Genomic DNA, 14,964 nt, shown 5'->3' with positions numbered 1-14,964 from the left:
CAGAATTTTGCACCTCTCTGCACACCCACCCTGGTCCAAGCCATCATCAGCTCTCTTCTGGATGGTGCAGCAGCCTCCTAAGTGGTCTCCCTCTTTTGGTTCTTGCTCCTCTCGGTCTCTTCTCAACACAGGAGTTGGAGAGATCCTGTTAAAATGTAAATCAGATCGTGTCCCTCTTCAGCTCAAAGCCTCAGTGACTCTCACTGGTTCTCTGTGTACAACCTCTAAAGTCCTACATGGCCCAGCTCTCCATTACCTCTCTCCCTTGTCTCCACATCTCCCCCAACGTCTCCGTTATCTCCCTTGACTCTGTCAGCTGCATTGCCTTTTGCTGCTCTTCATATCTTCCACATGTGCTTTGCTTCAGGCCCTTTGCACTTGCTCCTTCCTCTATCTGAATTTCACCCCCATTAACATCCCTATAGCTCACTTCCTCACTTCTGCAGTCTTTCCTCGGATGTTTCCATTATGGTGAGTCCTTCACTGGTCACCCTCTGAATTCTAAAATTTAATCTTCTTCTATCTCTTTGTATGCTTCTTTCCTGCTTTTTTTTTTTTGTTTTCTTTTCTTAGCTGCTGATCATCTTATAATGTATGACTTTGTTTTGTGGCTTATTGTAAGTACCTTCTAAAATACAACTCCAGGAGGTTAGAGATTTTTCTTTGTTTTAGTGATAGAACAGTGTCAGGCACATAGAAGGTGTGCACTAATTATGTATGTGTTGACTGACTGAATGAGAAAATTAATGGATAAATTAAGTGGGGCTATTCTGAACCTAATATCAAGACTCGGGGTTGAGCTTGTTTTGAGACACTTTAGTTTGTCAGTGTTTGTGTCAGCTTGACAAGATCCACTTATTAATTATGAACTCCTTTGACAGTGAGGATTTTTGTGGTTTGTTGATGTGTTTTACTCAGGGGTCAGCACAAACCCTGTCATATTCTGAGTTGGACCTTAAGGGTCAAGTTTACCAAGGCCTTCATTTGTCAAGATACTTAGTAGCCATGAGGAGTAATGAAGAGATGCTCATTACAGACAATCCCTTCCCAATCAAGAGGGCTTAAATTCAACAAAGTGATCTTAAAATGAATCTGCCCTCTTAAACAGCCCACCATGATAACTGTTATAAGATGAAAGACTCTTGAGTAATGGAACATAACTGAAAATATTTTCTTGTGGCAGATGTAAATTGTCACAGGCCTGTGAACCTTTATATCAGTTTTGACAACTGGCTGTTGTACTGGAAGTGTGTTCTGAAGTTTACTTGGGCACTTCCCAGGCCACTGCAGTCTCTCAGGGTAGAAAACGTGTTATTACTCAATTTTCTTCTCTATTGTGCCTGTCAGTGAAAACTTTTTATATCCACTGTAATAGGATTAGATGTCATATTTGATAGTTGAAAGGACATACATATTTTTCCATAGAACCAGCTTTGTAGTCCCTAAGCTTGGCTAAATATTTTTTTGTAATAAATTTCTCCAAAATGGAAGAGGCTTGTCAAAAAACTTCAGCTTTGAGGGTAATTGATGTCAGGTATTTCTTATTGAAATTTAAAAAGAATAAATACCTGCATTTTTTTTTTACGTACATACATATTTTTTAAAATAAATAGAGTCCTAGCATGTTGTTAATCAATCTCATGGACAGTTCACTTAGATGGCCTAAAGTAGACAGGAGTATTTTCATTGAGATACTCTTTAGCTGACCTACAACTGTAGCCCCACCATTCCGGTGCTCAGGAATCATGTGTAAGGTAAGTTTTAGGAAGGAGTATAGAATAGTTTTTTTTTTTTCTGAGTATATATATTTTATTATTTTATTTTTATTCTTATGTTAATCCCCATACATTACATCATTAGTTTTAGATGAAGTGTTCCATGATTCATTGTTTGTGCATAACACCCAGTGCTCCATGCAGAATGTGCCCTCCTCAATACCCACCACCAGGCTAACCCATCCTCCCACCCCCCTCCCCTCTAGAACCCTCACTTTGTTTTTCAGAGTCCATCGTGTCTCATGGTTCGTCTACCCCTCCGATTTCCCCCGCTTCATTCTTCCCCTCCCTCTACCTTCTACTTCTTTTTTTTTATAGAATAGTTTTTAAGAGCGTGAGATTTCAACCTCAAACATGCCCGAACTTGAATCTCCACTCTACAACTTATTACTTGTTCTTCTAAGTAGCAGAAACTGCTATGGAAGGGGACAAATAATAACAATACTTACTTCAGTAGTTCTGAGCATAAAATGAGGTGATGTAGTGAAAATCAACCATATGGGATAGTGGTAGGAGAGGTGCATATATATTCATTTTTTTCCTTTAAAAAAAAAAAGCCACCGTATAGTATTTACTATGTGCCAGGCATTTTTCTTTCTTTCTTTCTTTCTTAAAGATATATTTATTTATTTATTTATTTATTTATTTATTTATTTATTTATTGGAGAGAGTGAGAGAGTGATCACATGAGTGGTGGGGGGAGGGGGTCAGGAACAGAAGGAGAGGGAGCGGGACAAGCAGACTCTGCACTGAGCATGGAGCCAGATGCAGGGCTCAATCCCACGACCCTGAGATCATGACCTGAGCTGAAACCAAGAATCAGATGCTTAACCAACTGATTAAGGTTAATCGCCTGCTTAACTACCCAGGCACCCCTGCCAGGCATTTTCTAAGTGTTGTACAAATATTAACTTAGTTCATTCTTCTAACAACCCGATGAGATGAGTATTATTATTATTATTGTTATCATCATTTCCACCTTACAGTGGAAGAAGCTGAGGGATGGAGAGGTTAATAACTTATCCAAGGTGGTTGAGCCAGAATTCAAACCCAGAAGTCTGGCTCCGTAGTCTATGCTTTTAACTGTATGCATAACACTGGCATTAGTTTCTTAACGTGAACCTATATTCATTATCTATTGCTGCACAACAAGTTACCCAGAACTTAGTGGCTTAAAACAGCAAGCATTTATTATCTCACAGTTTCTGTGGTCAGGAATCCAGGTACAGCTGAGCTGGGTCTTCTACGCCCGGGTTTCTCACAAGACTGCAGTCAGGTGTTGGCAGATGCTTCAGTTATCTGAAGGCTCTAGGGGAGGTTGATCTATTTCCAAGCTCACTCATGTGATTGTTGGCAGGAATTGGTTTCTCCAGGGCTGTTGGACTGAGGAAGCCAGTTTCTTGCTGGTTGTTGGCCTGAAGCTGCCCTATGATCCTTGGTACGTGGACCTCTCCATAGGGCAACTTACAACATGGCAGTTGGCTTCATCAGAGTGAACAAGTGAGAGAGCAAGAGAGAGGAGAGTGCCTGCAGGATGAAGCCACAGTCTTTTATAATTTATCTTGGAAGTCATACCCCATCACTTCTGCTGTATTTTATTTGTTAAAAGTGAGTCAGTGGTCCAAACCACATTTAATGGAAGGGAATTTCATAAGAGCACAAATACCAGGAAATAGAGAATATGAGAAGCCATTTTAGAAACTGTCTATCACTTGACCTAGGACTAGTCACCAGTTTATCTTGACGTTTGTACATTTCTTTTCATATTGAGTTAATTTGGCATCAAAAGGCATAGCTATTTTGGCCAATAGAGCAGCAATACTTTGCCATTATGCTGCACACTAAGTTATGCTCTGTCTTTGGGGCACCTGGGTGGCTCGGTCAGTTAAGCGTCTGACTCTCAGACCATGATCTCAGGTGTGAGATCGAGACCTGTGATGGGCTCCATGCTTAGCGTGGAGTCTGCTTGAGATTCTCTCTCTCCCTCTGCCCCTCCCCCTGCTCTCTCTCTCTCTCTCAATACATAAATAAGTAAGTAAGTAAATAAATAAATAAATAAAATCTTTTTATTTATTTGAGAGAGAGAGAGAAGGCACAAGCAGAGGAGAGGGATAGAGGGAGAGGGAGAAGCAGACTCCCCGATGAGCAGTGAGCCCGACTCAGGGCTCCATCCCAGGACCCTGAGATCATGACCCAAGCAGAAGGCAGACACTTAACTGACTGAGCCACCCAGGTGCCCCAATAAATAAAATCTTTTTTAAAAAAGTTATGTTTTGTCTTTTTGCTTACATCTCATTTTATACTGAATGATCAATATTAGCTGCTGTAATATACAATTCAAACATTTTAGTGACATAACAAAAATATGCATTTTTGATATGCATCAGACTTGCTTTGCTACATGGCTTTCTTTAAATGGTGACATAGGGATTTAGACTTCTTTCATTATGTGGCCCTGCCATTTCAAAATGTATTTCTTCTAGCTACAAAAATGTGGGAGATTTTAAGGATCAGGCCTGTAAGTGACGAACGTGCTCTTTTGCACACGTTGCAGTGCACAGAATTAGTGACATGGCCCAATTTAACTGCTAGGGAAGATGGGCAACATAGTCTTCTATGTTTGCCCAGGAAGAAAAGGGCAAAAGAAAAGGGTCAGTGAGCACTTAGTTTCACCACACATAGTATTTAAATATGCTGCTTGCGTTAAAAAATAAATATATATGTATGTATGCACACAGAGTGCTTAGATCTATACCATTAAAAAAATGTCCTCAACTCTATTTATTTCATTATTTTAAAAGATTTTATTTATTTATTTGACAGAGAGAGAGACAGCGAGAGAGGGAACACAAGCAGGGGCAGAGGGAGAGGGAGAAGCAGACACTCCACTGAGCAGGGAGCCCGATGTGGGGCTCCATCCCAGGACCCTGGGATCATGACCTGAGCCAAAGGCAGATGCTTAACCAACTGAGCCACCCATGTGCCCCTATTTATTTCATTTTTTATTGAAAAGATGGCATGCATAAAGGACACACATCATATAGTATAATTTATCATTAATTAGAAGTGAGCAATAAACAATGGTATGGCCACTGTACAAATCAAGAATGAGAACGGGGCTAGCACTCCAGAAACCCCCTGAGTACCATGTCATTGACAGCCTCTCACAATCATGAATTTCCTGCTAATTGCTTTCCCTTGACTTATTCTCTGCCAACTCCCTGTTGTCTTCCCTTCTTGACTAGGGTTTGGAAATTGTTGTCTCCATATTCTCAGCTCCCATTCTGCCCTCAACCCCTTATCCCCCATCTCCAGTGAAAGTGCTCTTTATAACACTAAGGTCACCAATGACTGCCTAGTAATATTTAATAAATACCTTTTAGACCTTATCTTGCTGGACTGACTTGTGGAATTTGACAATGGTGGTGACTTTCTCAAAACCTTTGACTGTTAGGATGCTCTCTTCTGGTTTATCTTTCATTCTTCCGGCTGATTTTTCTCAGTCTTCTTGTAGGTTTATCTTCCTCTGTCCACCCGAAATGTTGGTGTTTCTCATGATTCTGTCACTTCCTAACAGTCTCACCCACTTCTAATGTTTAACTCTACCCACAAACTATGACTGTTAAGTTGGTATCTTTAGCTGCATGTGAGCTCCAGAGCCATATGTTTGTCTTCATTTAGGCATTTCCATTTGGGTAATCCATATGCATCTCTACCTTAACAATTCCTAAACTGTTTAATTCTGCTTAGGCAGCAGCAATGATAATAAAAACAGGTAGGATTTACTGAGTTCTTTCTAGGTGCCAGGTTCTGCTTTAAGTGTTTTACATGTATTAACTCATTTTAATTCTCATTTTAACAACTAATACCATAAGGGAATTACAATGACCACTATATAGATGAAGAAACGGAGGCACAGGAGTGTTAAACAGCTTGCCTGAGGTCAGGAAGAAATGTGAGGCAAAGCTCTGATCCAGATCTTGGCACTCTAGCCTCAAGCCAGTTTTCTAACCCCTGAGCTAGAGTTACCTTTCAAGTCAAGTTGTATCTAAGACTCTTGACCGTGAATTCAACACAGTTTTGGTAATATTTGGCTTATTGAGTCAGGGATGATGATAGTTTGGATTTATAGGAGACCTTTTTAATTCTTCAGAAATCTGAAGACATCTACTAAGAGTATGGTAGCTAAACAGTATCCAGGGATGGCTGACCCCACTGCACAGAGTCAGCAAAGAATAACCCTAACCTCTCTATTAATGATCAAACTGAGTCTACTTTCCTAAACTTAATTATATAGGATGAGTAGTGGTAGAAACTATGTCTATTAAAGGCATGTCCGTGCCTGGAGAGATGAGTGAACTATTTCTAAGAATAACAGGCTTAAAAAAGGAAATTAAAAAAAAAGTATATCAAGCTTAATGGAGTACAAATGTAACATACACATTTTATAAATACTGATAGACCCTTCATTTTTGTTAGTGAGCTAGTTTTTAAGAACAATATGATAGAAAAAAAAAAACCCAATATGATGGAAGAATGAGAACTTTTCATTGGCTCAGCCATGCAAATTAGTATTATTTTATAGCTTCAAAGACTAAAATTATGAAATGTTTGAAGGAAATCTAGAGGCAACCAAGTAACCAAGTAACTTTTCCATGAAGAGATGAGTCAATGATGCGTGCTATGGAAAATGGCAATACCTGGACTCTTTCAGATCTTTAGAGCTGTATTCGAATTACGTGATACTGTTGTTTCTTTCTCTGTGGAATGTTCCTTCAGGGGAGAGAGGGCCACAGCCTTGGAATGTGTTTGGACTCTGAAAATTGTTGCCTCATTGACCCTTCACAGGAAATGAATGGTCTGTATTAATTATGTTTCTTTGCTCAACAGATCAGTGCTATGGCACTTAATCCCACCGACAGCTCATTCATCAAAATTCTCAGAATTCACTTCAATAATTCACATGTTCTCCAAAGTCAATCTCTTACTTTCTCTTATTGCTCAGATGATGCTGGGACAAAAATCCATCTGACTCAGCAGGTAGACATGGCTGCGCAGGTTGCCTCTGGGATGGCTTATCTGGAGTCCCAGAACTACATTCATCGAGATCTGGCTGCCAGAAATGTCCTGGTTGGTGAACATAATATCTACAAAGTTGCAGATTTTGGACTTGCAAGAGTTTTTAAGGTGAATTTTGTTTTGTTCTAACTAGGTTTTGTCACAGGTCAGAAGTCTAACATACCAGCAGACTAATAGATTTACTGTTGTTCTTCAGAATAATGTTTCTCCAAGTTCTGTGGTCTGTAGAACACTTCAATAGCCCAAGGCCTTACAGATAAACTACCTCCTGTTTCTATTTCTTCACCAAGGAGAAAGAAACAGAGAAAATGATGCCTAACCAGATGGGAAAGTATGTGATTAAGTTTGTGGTTGGATTAATGATCTGCTTTTCAGTACAGGAGCCTCTGTTGGTTTGCCTCAATTTTCCTTACAAAAAGCAGCACATTTTGTATAGTTACCCCATCCACCTTTGCTCACTTTCTGCCAGATTAATATTCACACTGCCAGAACTCTTTAGCAATCACTGACTTTTTAATTACTGCCCCTCTCCCCATGTCATGACATCAGGCCAAAAGACACTGACATTAGTGACATACTATTAGGTGTTTTTCTCTGAATTTAATTTTTAATTTCTACCTTGTGCCCTACAAATATGGGTGTGGAACATGAAACACAACATATAAGTGATTCTCTTTTGATCTTCATGAATTCATTACCTTTTTTATAAGTTAATTAGAAGCTCAGTGACTTGATATATTAATTTAAATAATTTGGATCCTACTTTTCAGTATCAGAAAGTGGCAACATGGTAATTATTAAAGTCAGTGGCTCTCTAATACCAACAGTAAGTCTGGAAACAGACAGACTTTGCTTTCCTTTTTTTAAATTTGCTGAAGACCATCACACGTGAGTTCTCCCACATGCAGTAGAGTGCTCCTCTCAGTGCTGTTTTTAGCACATAGTAGGCTCTTAAATAATATTTTATTAATGACTTCTCATAGATTTCTCCATCTTATAAGCCAGATTTGGAATTTGCTACTATAATTATCAATTGAACTAAGCTCATTTTGAAACTTTTCCCTCTAAATTTTAATGTGAAACAGGCTACACATTAAACAGGTTTAATGTGAAATGAGGGTAGCAAAAAAAAAAAAAAAATATATATATCACTTGAACTTGGCTTGATTCCTTAATGCATTAACAGGTAGATAATGAAGACATCTATGAATCCAAACAAGAAATAAAGCTGCCAGTGAAGTGGACTGCGCCCGAAGCCATTCGTGGTAATAAATTCAGCATTAAGTCCGACGTGTGGTCATTTGGAATCCTTCTTTATGAAATCATTACTTATGGCAAAGTGCCTTATAGTGGTGAGTAATTAATTCTGAAGTGGGCCTTTCTGCTGCAGGTCACTTACTTAGGTGTGACTTTAACTGCTTTGCCCAGACTTAGAGGGCAGAGTTATGGGGCTGACCATACCATGTGCCTGTGGGAGCATAATAGATAAAATTTGATGATGATGATTTGCATTAATGAGGTAGTTTATTGCCCCTTTCTCCTTTGCTCTTGAATTGCAGTCTTATGGACATTACTTGCTGCAAGATGTAGTTTAATCTCTGCAGCCTGGGAAGGGGATGGTAGACCTCATAGCTTCACCAAGGAAATCAGTTTGCTTTGTAATCTTGAATATAATTATCTATGAATTTAAGACCCTGAACTTTAACTTGTTTTTTGTTGGTTCCTTTCTATGTTATTTAGGCATGACAGGTGCTCAGGTAATCCAGATGTTGGGTCAAAACTATAGACTCCCTCAACCACCTAACTGTCCACCACAGTTCTACAACATCATGTGGGAGTGTTGGAACGCAGAGCCTAAGGAACGGCCAACATTTGAGAAACTGCATTGGGAACTTGAAGACTATTTTGAAACAGACTTTTCATTTTCAGATACAAATAACTTCGTAAGATGAACACTGAAGAAGAACATTAAATAATCAAGTAACAAAAGAGTTCAATAATCAGTCCAGAAATACAACCTTATTAATCAACTGCCAGAAGAACTTACCTTGACATATTCGAGTGATAGGGTCAGTGTGTCCGTGTATTATGAAGAAGATTATAGGTGCATTATACGTGACTGGGCAACACTGCACGAAAGTCTAGGATGATATTTTATCACTGCCTGGCAAAAATCAAACACAGAAACACAGTTATTTTTCTTTTTAAAAAATACTTAAACATTTCTATTTATTGTTTGAAATACCGATCAAGAGGATCAACAGATGATAGTCAATTTTTACTCAGTGACTGTTGTAGCATTTTCCTGTTTACTGATTAGAGTGGTTATTCATTATTCCTCGGATTGCTGAATCCCATCAGGCTGTTATTATGAAGGAATCTGATTGCTTTGCTGCACAGCAGGACCTGTGCTTTGAGATTTTTTTTTCTCTTTTAAAATATCCTGTAACTACAATGATGGTAAAGCCATGTGAAATGACTTGATTGTACTTGGAGCAATTGCACATATTTTTTCCTATGCATAAAAAAATGAAGCAGCTGTTGAGAAAAAGAATTAAAATTTCTCTCATTTTGTAGAAGGAAATGATGGGATTTTTCTGTACCTCAGTATGTGTCATCTGAGAATCATCTACATTAGTTTTAATCTCATAATGTTAAGAATCAGATTGCAAAGCAGATGAGTTATTATCTATGGAAATATGTGAGAAACATCTAGTGGCCTGCAAAATCTGAGAAATAAGTATAAAATAGTTTAGGAACAGGAGAGGAGAGCAGTAGGATTGCTATGGCTGAGATTCCTGAATAATTTTTTAAAAGATGGACCTTTGGCATTTAGGCCAGAGTTTTAAATTGATTATAGTGCAGGTCAAGCTCAGTTTTCGAACTAGAGGCTAAGAATAAGGTCTGACCTTGGTTATGAAGCTGTATTTTCTGTCTGGTAGGACAAGAGGGTTTTTACTCATCTTAAATGTGCATTAACCTTTGTAAGCATGTTACTGTCTTCTTAAGCAACAGGTGGATCAAATTTTGTGCCCCATAAGATGATTAGGGAGAGTTCTCAAAGGTAGTTTCAGAATCGAGTATATATTCAAAGATCTCTGCTGTAAAGCAATATGAATGAAACAAGCCATGAAAAGACAGAAGATTTTGAGTATATTCTCTCATCTTTAAAGGAGAAGAACATATCTCAACAGTTACAGAAACCCAAATTCAAAGTGGATGAAGTATTAAGAAGTAAATGTGTGAGCTCTACCTGGAAGGCTGGAGGTAGAGAGGGCTTCAGGTACCATATCATTGGCACTTCAGTGATAGTGACGGGGACCCACGTTCCTTCCAGCTATCTTCTCTGTCACCAGCATTGTCTTCATTCTCAAAGTCCCAGATGGCTCAGTAGCAGCTGGGGCTCCCTGTTCTTTTCTCCTCATCTAGTAGCGGAAAATGGGAAACCTCTCTCTCTGCATTTTCAGCTTGCATAAGAAGCATTCTTTTGGGGGGCTCCTGGGTAGTGCAGTCGGTTAAGCCTCCGACTCTTGGTTTCAGCTCAGGTCGTGATCTCAGGGTTGTGAGACTGAGCCCTGTGTCGGGCTCCGTGCTCAGCAGGGAGTCGGCTTAAGACTCTCTCTCCCTCTCCATCTGGTCTTCTCCCCCTACTCTCTCTGTCTCTCTCTCAAATAAATAAATCTTTAAAGAAAATCATTCTTTTTTCTCGTTAGACATATTGGGTCATATGCTGATGAATAATAGACTTAACGTGAATGTTATGTGCTGATTGGCTTAGAATAAGTTCTGCCACTGAAACTGGACATGTGGCCCTTTTTCCTGGAGACAAGTTGGGAGGTTGGCTTATCGGAATAAAATCAGATGCTGGATAGGTATCCATTAAGGAGAAAATCCCAGTTGTAGGTAGGTGTGTGTACATACATTCAGACTTCTCTGCAACTGAAATGGGTCATGTGGAGCTATTGATAATAGAGCCCCTCGACTTTTTTTTATAAATAGGAAAGATTTATAAGATAAGGTCAACACTAGTTGTTTAAGTCAGTTGACTATGTATAGGACAACTTCATTTGTTTAAAGTCAGAGTCTAATTGTGAAAATTCAACTACTATATAATCTGTCTTTTTTTTAGCAGCTAATAATAATAACTTTTTTAGTAAGATCTGATTTTGAAATGTATAGAGAAGGTTATCCTTTCTTGTTTTAATAATACCTGAAACCGGTTTAACTTACTACGTTTGATTCTTGGAGACGTTTATATTCAAGGTTCTGTCAAAGCAATCTATTGTTCTTGTTTTTGCCTGATGGATCATAGAGAAAAATAATGGATTCAGTTATGAGAAGCAGTAATAGATTTTTTTTAAGCTGACATAAATTTCTTTCCCCGTATAGAATAAAAGGATCGGGAAAAGATAAGTTGAATTTTCCTACAATGAGCCAGTTCTTGTTAAATTTACCTCCCATAAATTGTAGCAAAGCTCTTTCTATGTAATGTTTTATTTATGTAATTCAGTTATTTGGAGGTGGTGGTGAAGGATGTGAGTGCCTCATTTCATGTGGTATTTCAAATCTCTTTTGACAAAAACCTAAGAATTTTTGCAATAGGAAAAATTCAAAATTCCATTAAGCCTCTTTTAAGAAGGTTAGGAAGAAAATAGGTTTATACTACCTAAGGTCGAAAGAGGCACAGAATGGATTCCTAAGAGCTGTGGAACCTGAATATTGTATCATGGAAAACAAAGTAAAATCGAGGTGACCAGCAATCTGCAAACTGGGCCGTGGTGGGTGGGAAGGTGTCACAAAGGACACCAAAGAATGATCGTGGGGAAGTATCAGGCTGAGCACATTCATATCCACTCACAACGCATGTCTGCATGGTGACTACATGGATCAACTGAACCATAAGGGGCCAAAACTCTTCCGATTCTCTGATGGCCCAAAAGGAACCATTGCCCTTGGAAGGATGCCATAGTGTCACCCAGCTGGAGCTTCCTTGAGGAAGCAGTGCCCAGCTGGTGATCCGTGGCTTTGCCAAGCACATGCCCTATCTGCAATAAGGTTTTTCACAGTCTAGTTGAGCATATGGTTTCTGGACCAAAACGCCTGTCTGAGAGTGTGTCCATGGTGATTTTTAAGGACTCTGCAATGATACATTATGTGAACTAGAATGGTGTTTTTAACAACAATGTGTTATTGTGTTCTCCCATTGAAAACACCTAGTCTCAAAAAAAAAAAAAAAAAAAGAATAGTAAATGAGGTTCGAATACCTGGATATTGGAATTGCCTGTGGGCTCATCTGGAAATATTCAATTCTCTGGTATTTCCTTGGCATTGTTATGGAGACATTTTGGTCTATAGTCTCCAACATGATCCAAAAATTTAATGTTGTAGCATTAAAAAAAAGAAAAAAGGCCGGGTAGTTTGATGGAGAGAGAATACTTAAAAATCTTATAAATTCATGGCTCCAGTAATATTTTAATTTTCATAGTGTCATCTTTTTACTGCCCACACTATACCATTAAACTCCTTCAGATTTTTCCTTTTTTTATATGAAGGAAGTGATGGTAAATCTCTTAAATTATTTATTACATTTAGACATAAACTGGAGAATAAAAATAGCATGCAAACCCTGAATTTCAGAGCCTGTTAAAAGTTTAGCTTCGATCTGCACTCGGATGGCACTATCTGCGTGGGAGTTATAAGATTCAGTTATAAGGAAAGAAACACCCAATTATTTCCATTTGCTCTTCTTGCCTGAATAGTTGATCCATTAGTCATCTGAAGTAAAAGACTTGAATGTAACATCTTTTTCATCCTCATGGAATATAATCAGCTCTTCCAGAAAAGGGTAACAAATCTCAAACCTGCGTTAAGTATCTAGTTATGTATATTTCTGTGCAGGGGATTCAAGTCATAGAACATAATAACCCTGAAATCGTATGTTAGGGGAAGATGGCTAAAAGCAACTAAAATTGCTTGGTTTGGAAGAAGCTAAACATTGTCTTGTAATAATTCTCTGGGATTTTAGAATAGAGGTTTGATTGTACTATATGTGAAAGGTAAGATTGCTTGATATTAACCAAGTTGCTTTAATGTTTATGGTCCACACAATTTCAGGGTAAAGGATATTAGAGCTTTTAATCATTTTTCAGAATCTGCATTTAATTATAGATTCAGAAAGTGGGAAACAAAGCCAATTAGCTAGATTCTATACTTTAAAGGTGCCACAATGAGATGTTTGTCTCTAAAAAATGAGTATTTCTATGTTATATGCTTTAATAATACTTACATTGTACCACTACATGCGAATGTATTTACACTTGATTAGTGTGTGTATCAAAAAGGTTAAAAAAACACTCAGGGGCACCTGGCTGGCTCAGTTAGTAGAGCATGTGACTCTATTTCAGGGTTGTGAGTTCAAGCCCCATGTTGGGTGTGGAGCCTACTAAAAAAAAAGAAAAAGAAAAGACTTCTTTTAATTGTACCACTTGTTACAGTGCTATTCCTTATCTTGGTTTAAATGCAACTAATATTTGAAAAATTTCTATCTCTGCGTTCTTTAAAATACTAAGGCAAAGGCTTTTCTTGAAAATACATTTTACCCTAAGTGTTCTATCTTTATTTAAGATGGATTTTTTTTTTCATTATGCCAGTTATATCAAACTGATTACTTTTAACTTGACTTTTAAAAGCTGACTTCACTGTTTCAGAGGTCAAGTTGGTAGTGGACCCATGACATAAATTTGATGTATTTTATAGTATTTAAAATGTTTCCTCGGTTGACTACATTAAAAGGCTTACATTTGTGTGGTGGGGAAAGTAAATTGGTGAATCCAGGAAATAGGCATTGCTACATACTCACTGCAGGTCACCTGCTTCATGTCACCTTTATCAGAGACCCAAGCTGATGGAGAGATCCCAGCTCTGACATTGTCAGTTGCTGGTGCAGTGGGAATGAGAGCCCTGATGGGTCTCATGTTGGCAACTGAATCCGTGGGCCCAGAAGACACATATGTTGCTTCTGCTCACAACTAACTCATTGACCATAATCACATGTCTTCACCTAGACAGAAGGAGCACTGGATGTGTGATCCTACCATGTACCCAGAGGGAGGGCACCAGAAATACTCAGTGAACAGCACTAAACACTATCACACCACATTAGAACATCAAGTAAGTTCAACATGATGCTGAGTGTTGGAAGGCCACGTATACTTATTTACTCATCTTTTCCCCTTAATTATTTTATTCATTCATTAAACAAATGTAGATTGCTAATGAGTAGCAGACATTGGGCTACATAGTTGAATAAAATTGTGAACAAGGGAGAAATTGACCCTGCTTTCTCTAAGGTTACAATCTATCCAGGGAGATGGATTGGTGTATGTGACTCTCAGCTCGTGCATCTATATATGTGCACAATTTTACCTCCCCATTTTCTCCCTAAGAATGAACTTACTGTCTGTAAGCTACTATCCTGTGTCCGTTCTCTCCTTGCTTCTTAATAGAAGAACCTGTTTTCTTGGAGCCCAGCTAAAAGACCACATTTTCAGCCTTTTCTGTAGTTAGGGGTTGCCAAGGAGATGTAAGAGAAAATTGCTCAGAGGGACTTCTAGGAAGACTCCATAAGAGGTGGACAGAGAACTGGAATGGGCTTTTTCTTGTCTTTTCCCCTTTTGTACTATCTTAGGCCTAAAATTCAATATCCATCTTAGATCATGAAGAAAGCTTATAGATGGAAGTCACTTCCCAGTAGGGTCTGGGTTCTTGATAAGAGGGCAGCTGCCATACTTGCCATGGATGGCTGACCTCAGACATTCTACTACAGGTGAGAGAGAGAGAGAGAGAGAAAACGTTATGCTATGTAAGCAGATGGTATTTCCAATTTCTCTCTCTAGAGATTGGAATGGCCAATTTCTGAATGGCACATTATCTACTTAAAACCTCCCTTCCACCAGGTATTGGAAAATAACTTCTCAGGTATTGCTAGGATTTTTTCCTAAGTACTGGGTGCTCATGATATGATAAGATTTGGGAAGAGTTGTAATTGTTTAGTGCTGATATCAGGTCATCAGCTGTCCATGTGGCCATCCCGGTCATCAGCTGTCCATGT

The 14,964-nt window shown here is 38.6% G+C and overlaps 1 protein-coding gene across 1 annotated transcript in view; it reads left to right on the top strand.

The window, feature by feature from the left end:
- Positions 1-9,364, top strand: part of FRK (fyn related Src family tyrosine kinase) — a 98,930-nt gene extending 89,566 nt beyond the window's left edge. Inside the window, exons 6-8 of the mRNA XM_034990334.1 lie at positions 6,781-6,962; positions 8,041-8,206; positions 8,595-9,364. Of these exons, the coding sequence (XP_034846225.1) occupies positions 6,781-6,962; positions 8,041-8,206; positions 8,595-8,806 (560 nt within the window). The 3' untranslated portion in view covers positions 8,807-9,364. The remainder of the gene's footprint in view (positions 1-6,780; positions 6,963-8,040; positions 8,207-8,594) is intronic.
- The last annotated feature ends 5,600 nt before the right edge of the window (positions 9,365-14,964 follow it).

The sequence above is a fragment of the Mirounga leonina genome, unplaced genomic scaffold (assembly GCF_011800145.1).
Source record: "Mirounga leonina isolate KUSES-001 unplaced genomic scaffold, KU_Mleo_1.0 Mir_53, whole genome shotgun sequence".
Lineage (NCBI taxonomy): Eukaryota > Metazoa > Chordata > Mammalia > Carnivora > Phocidae > Mirounga > Mirounga leonina.
This window is presented reverse-complemented; position numbering and strand designations above follow the sequence as displayed.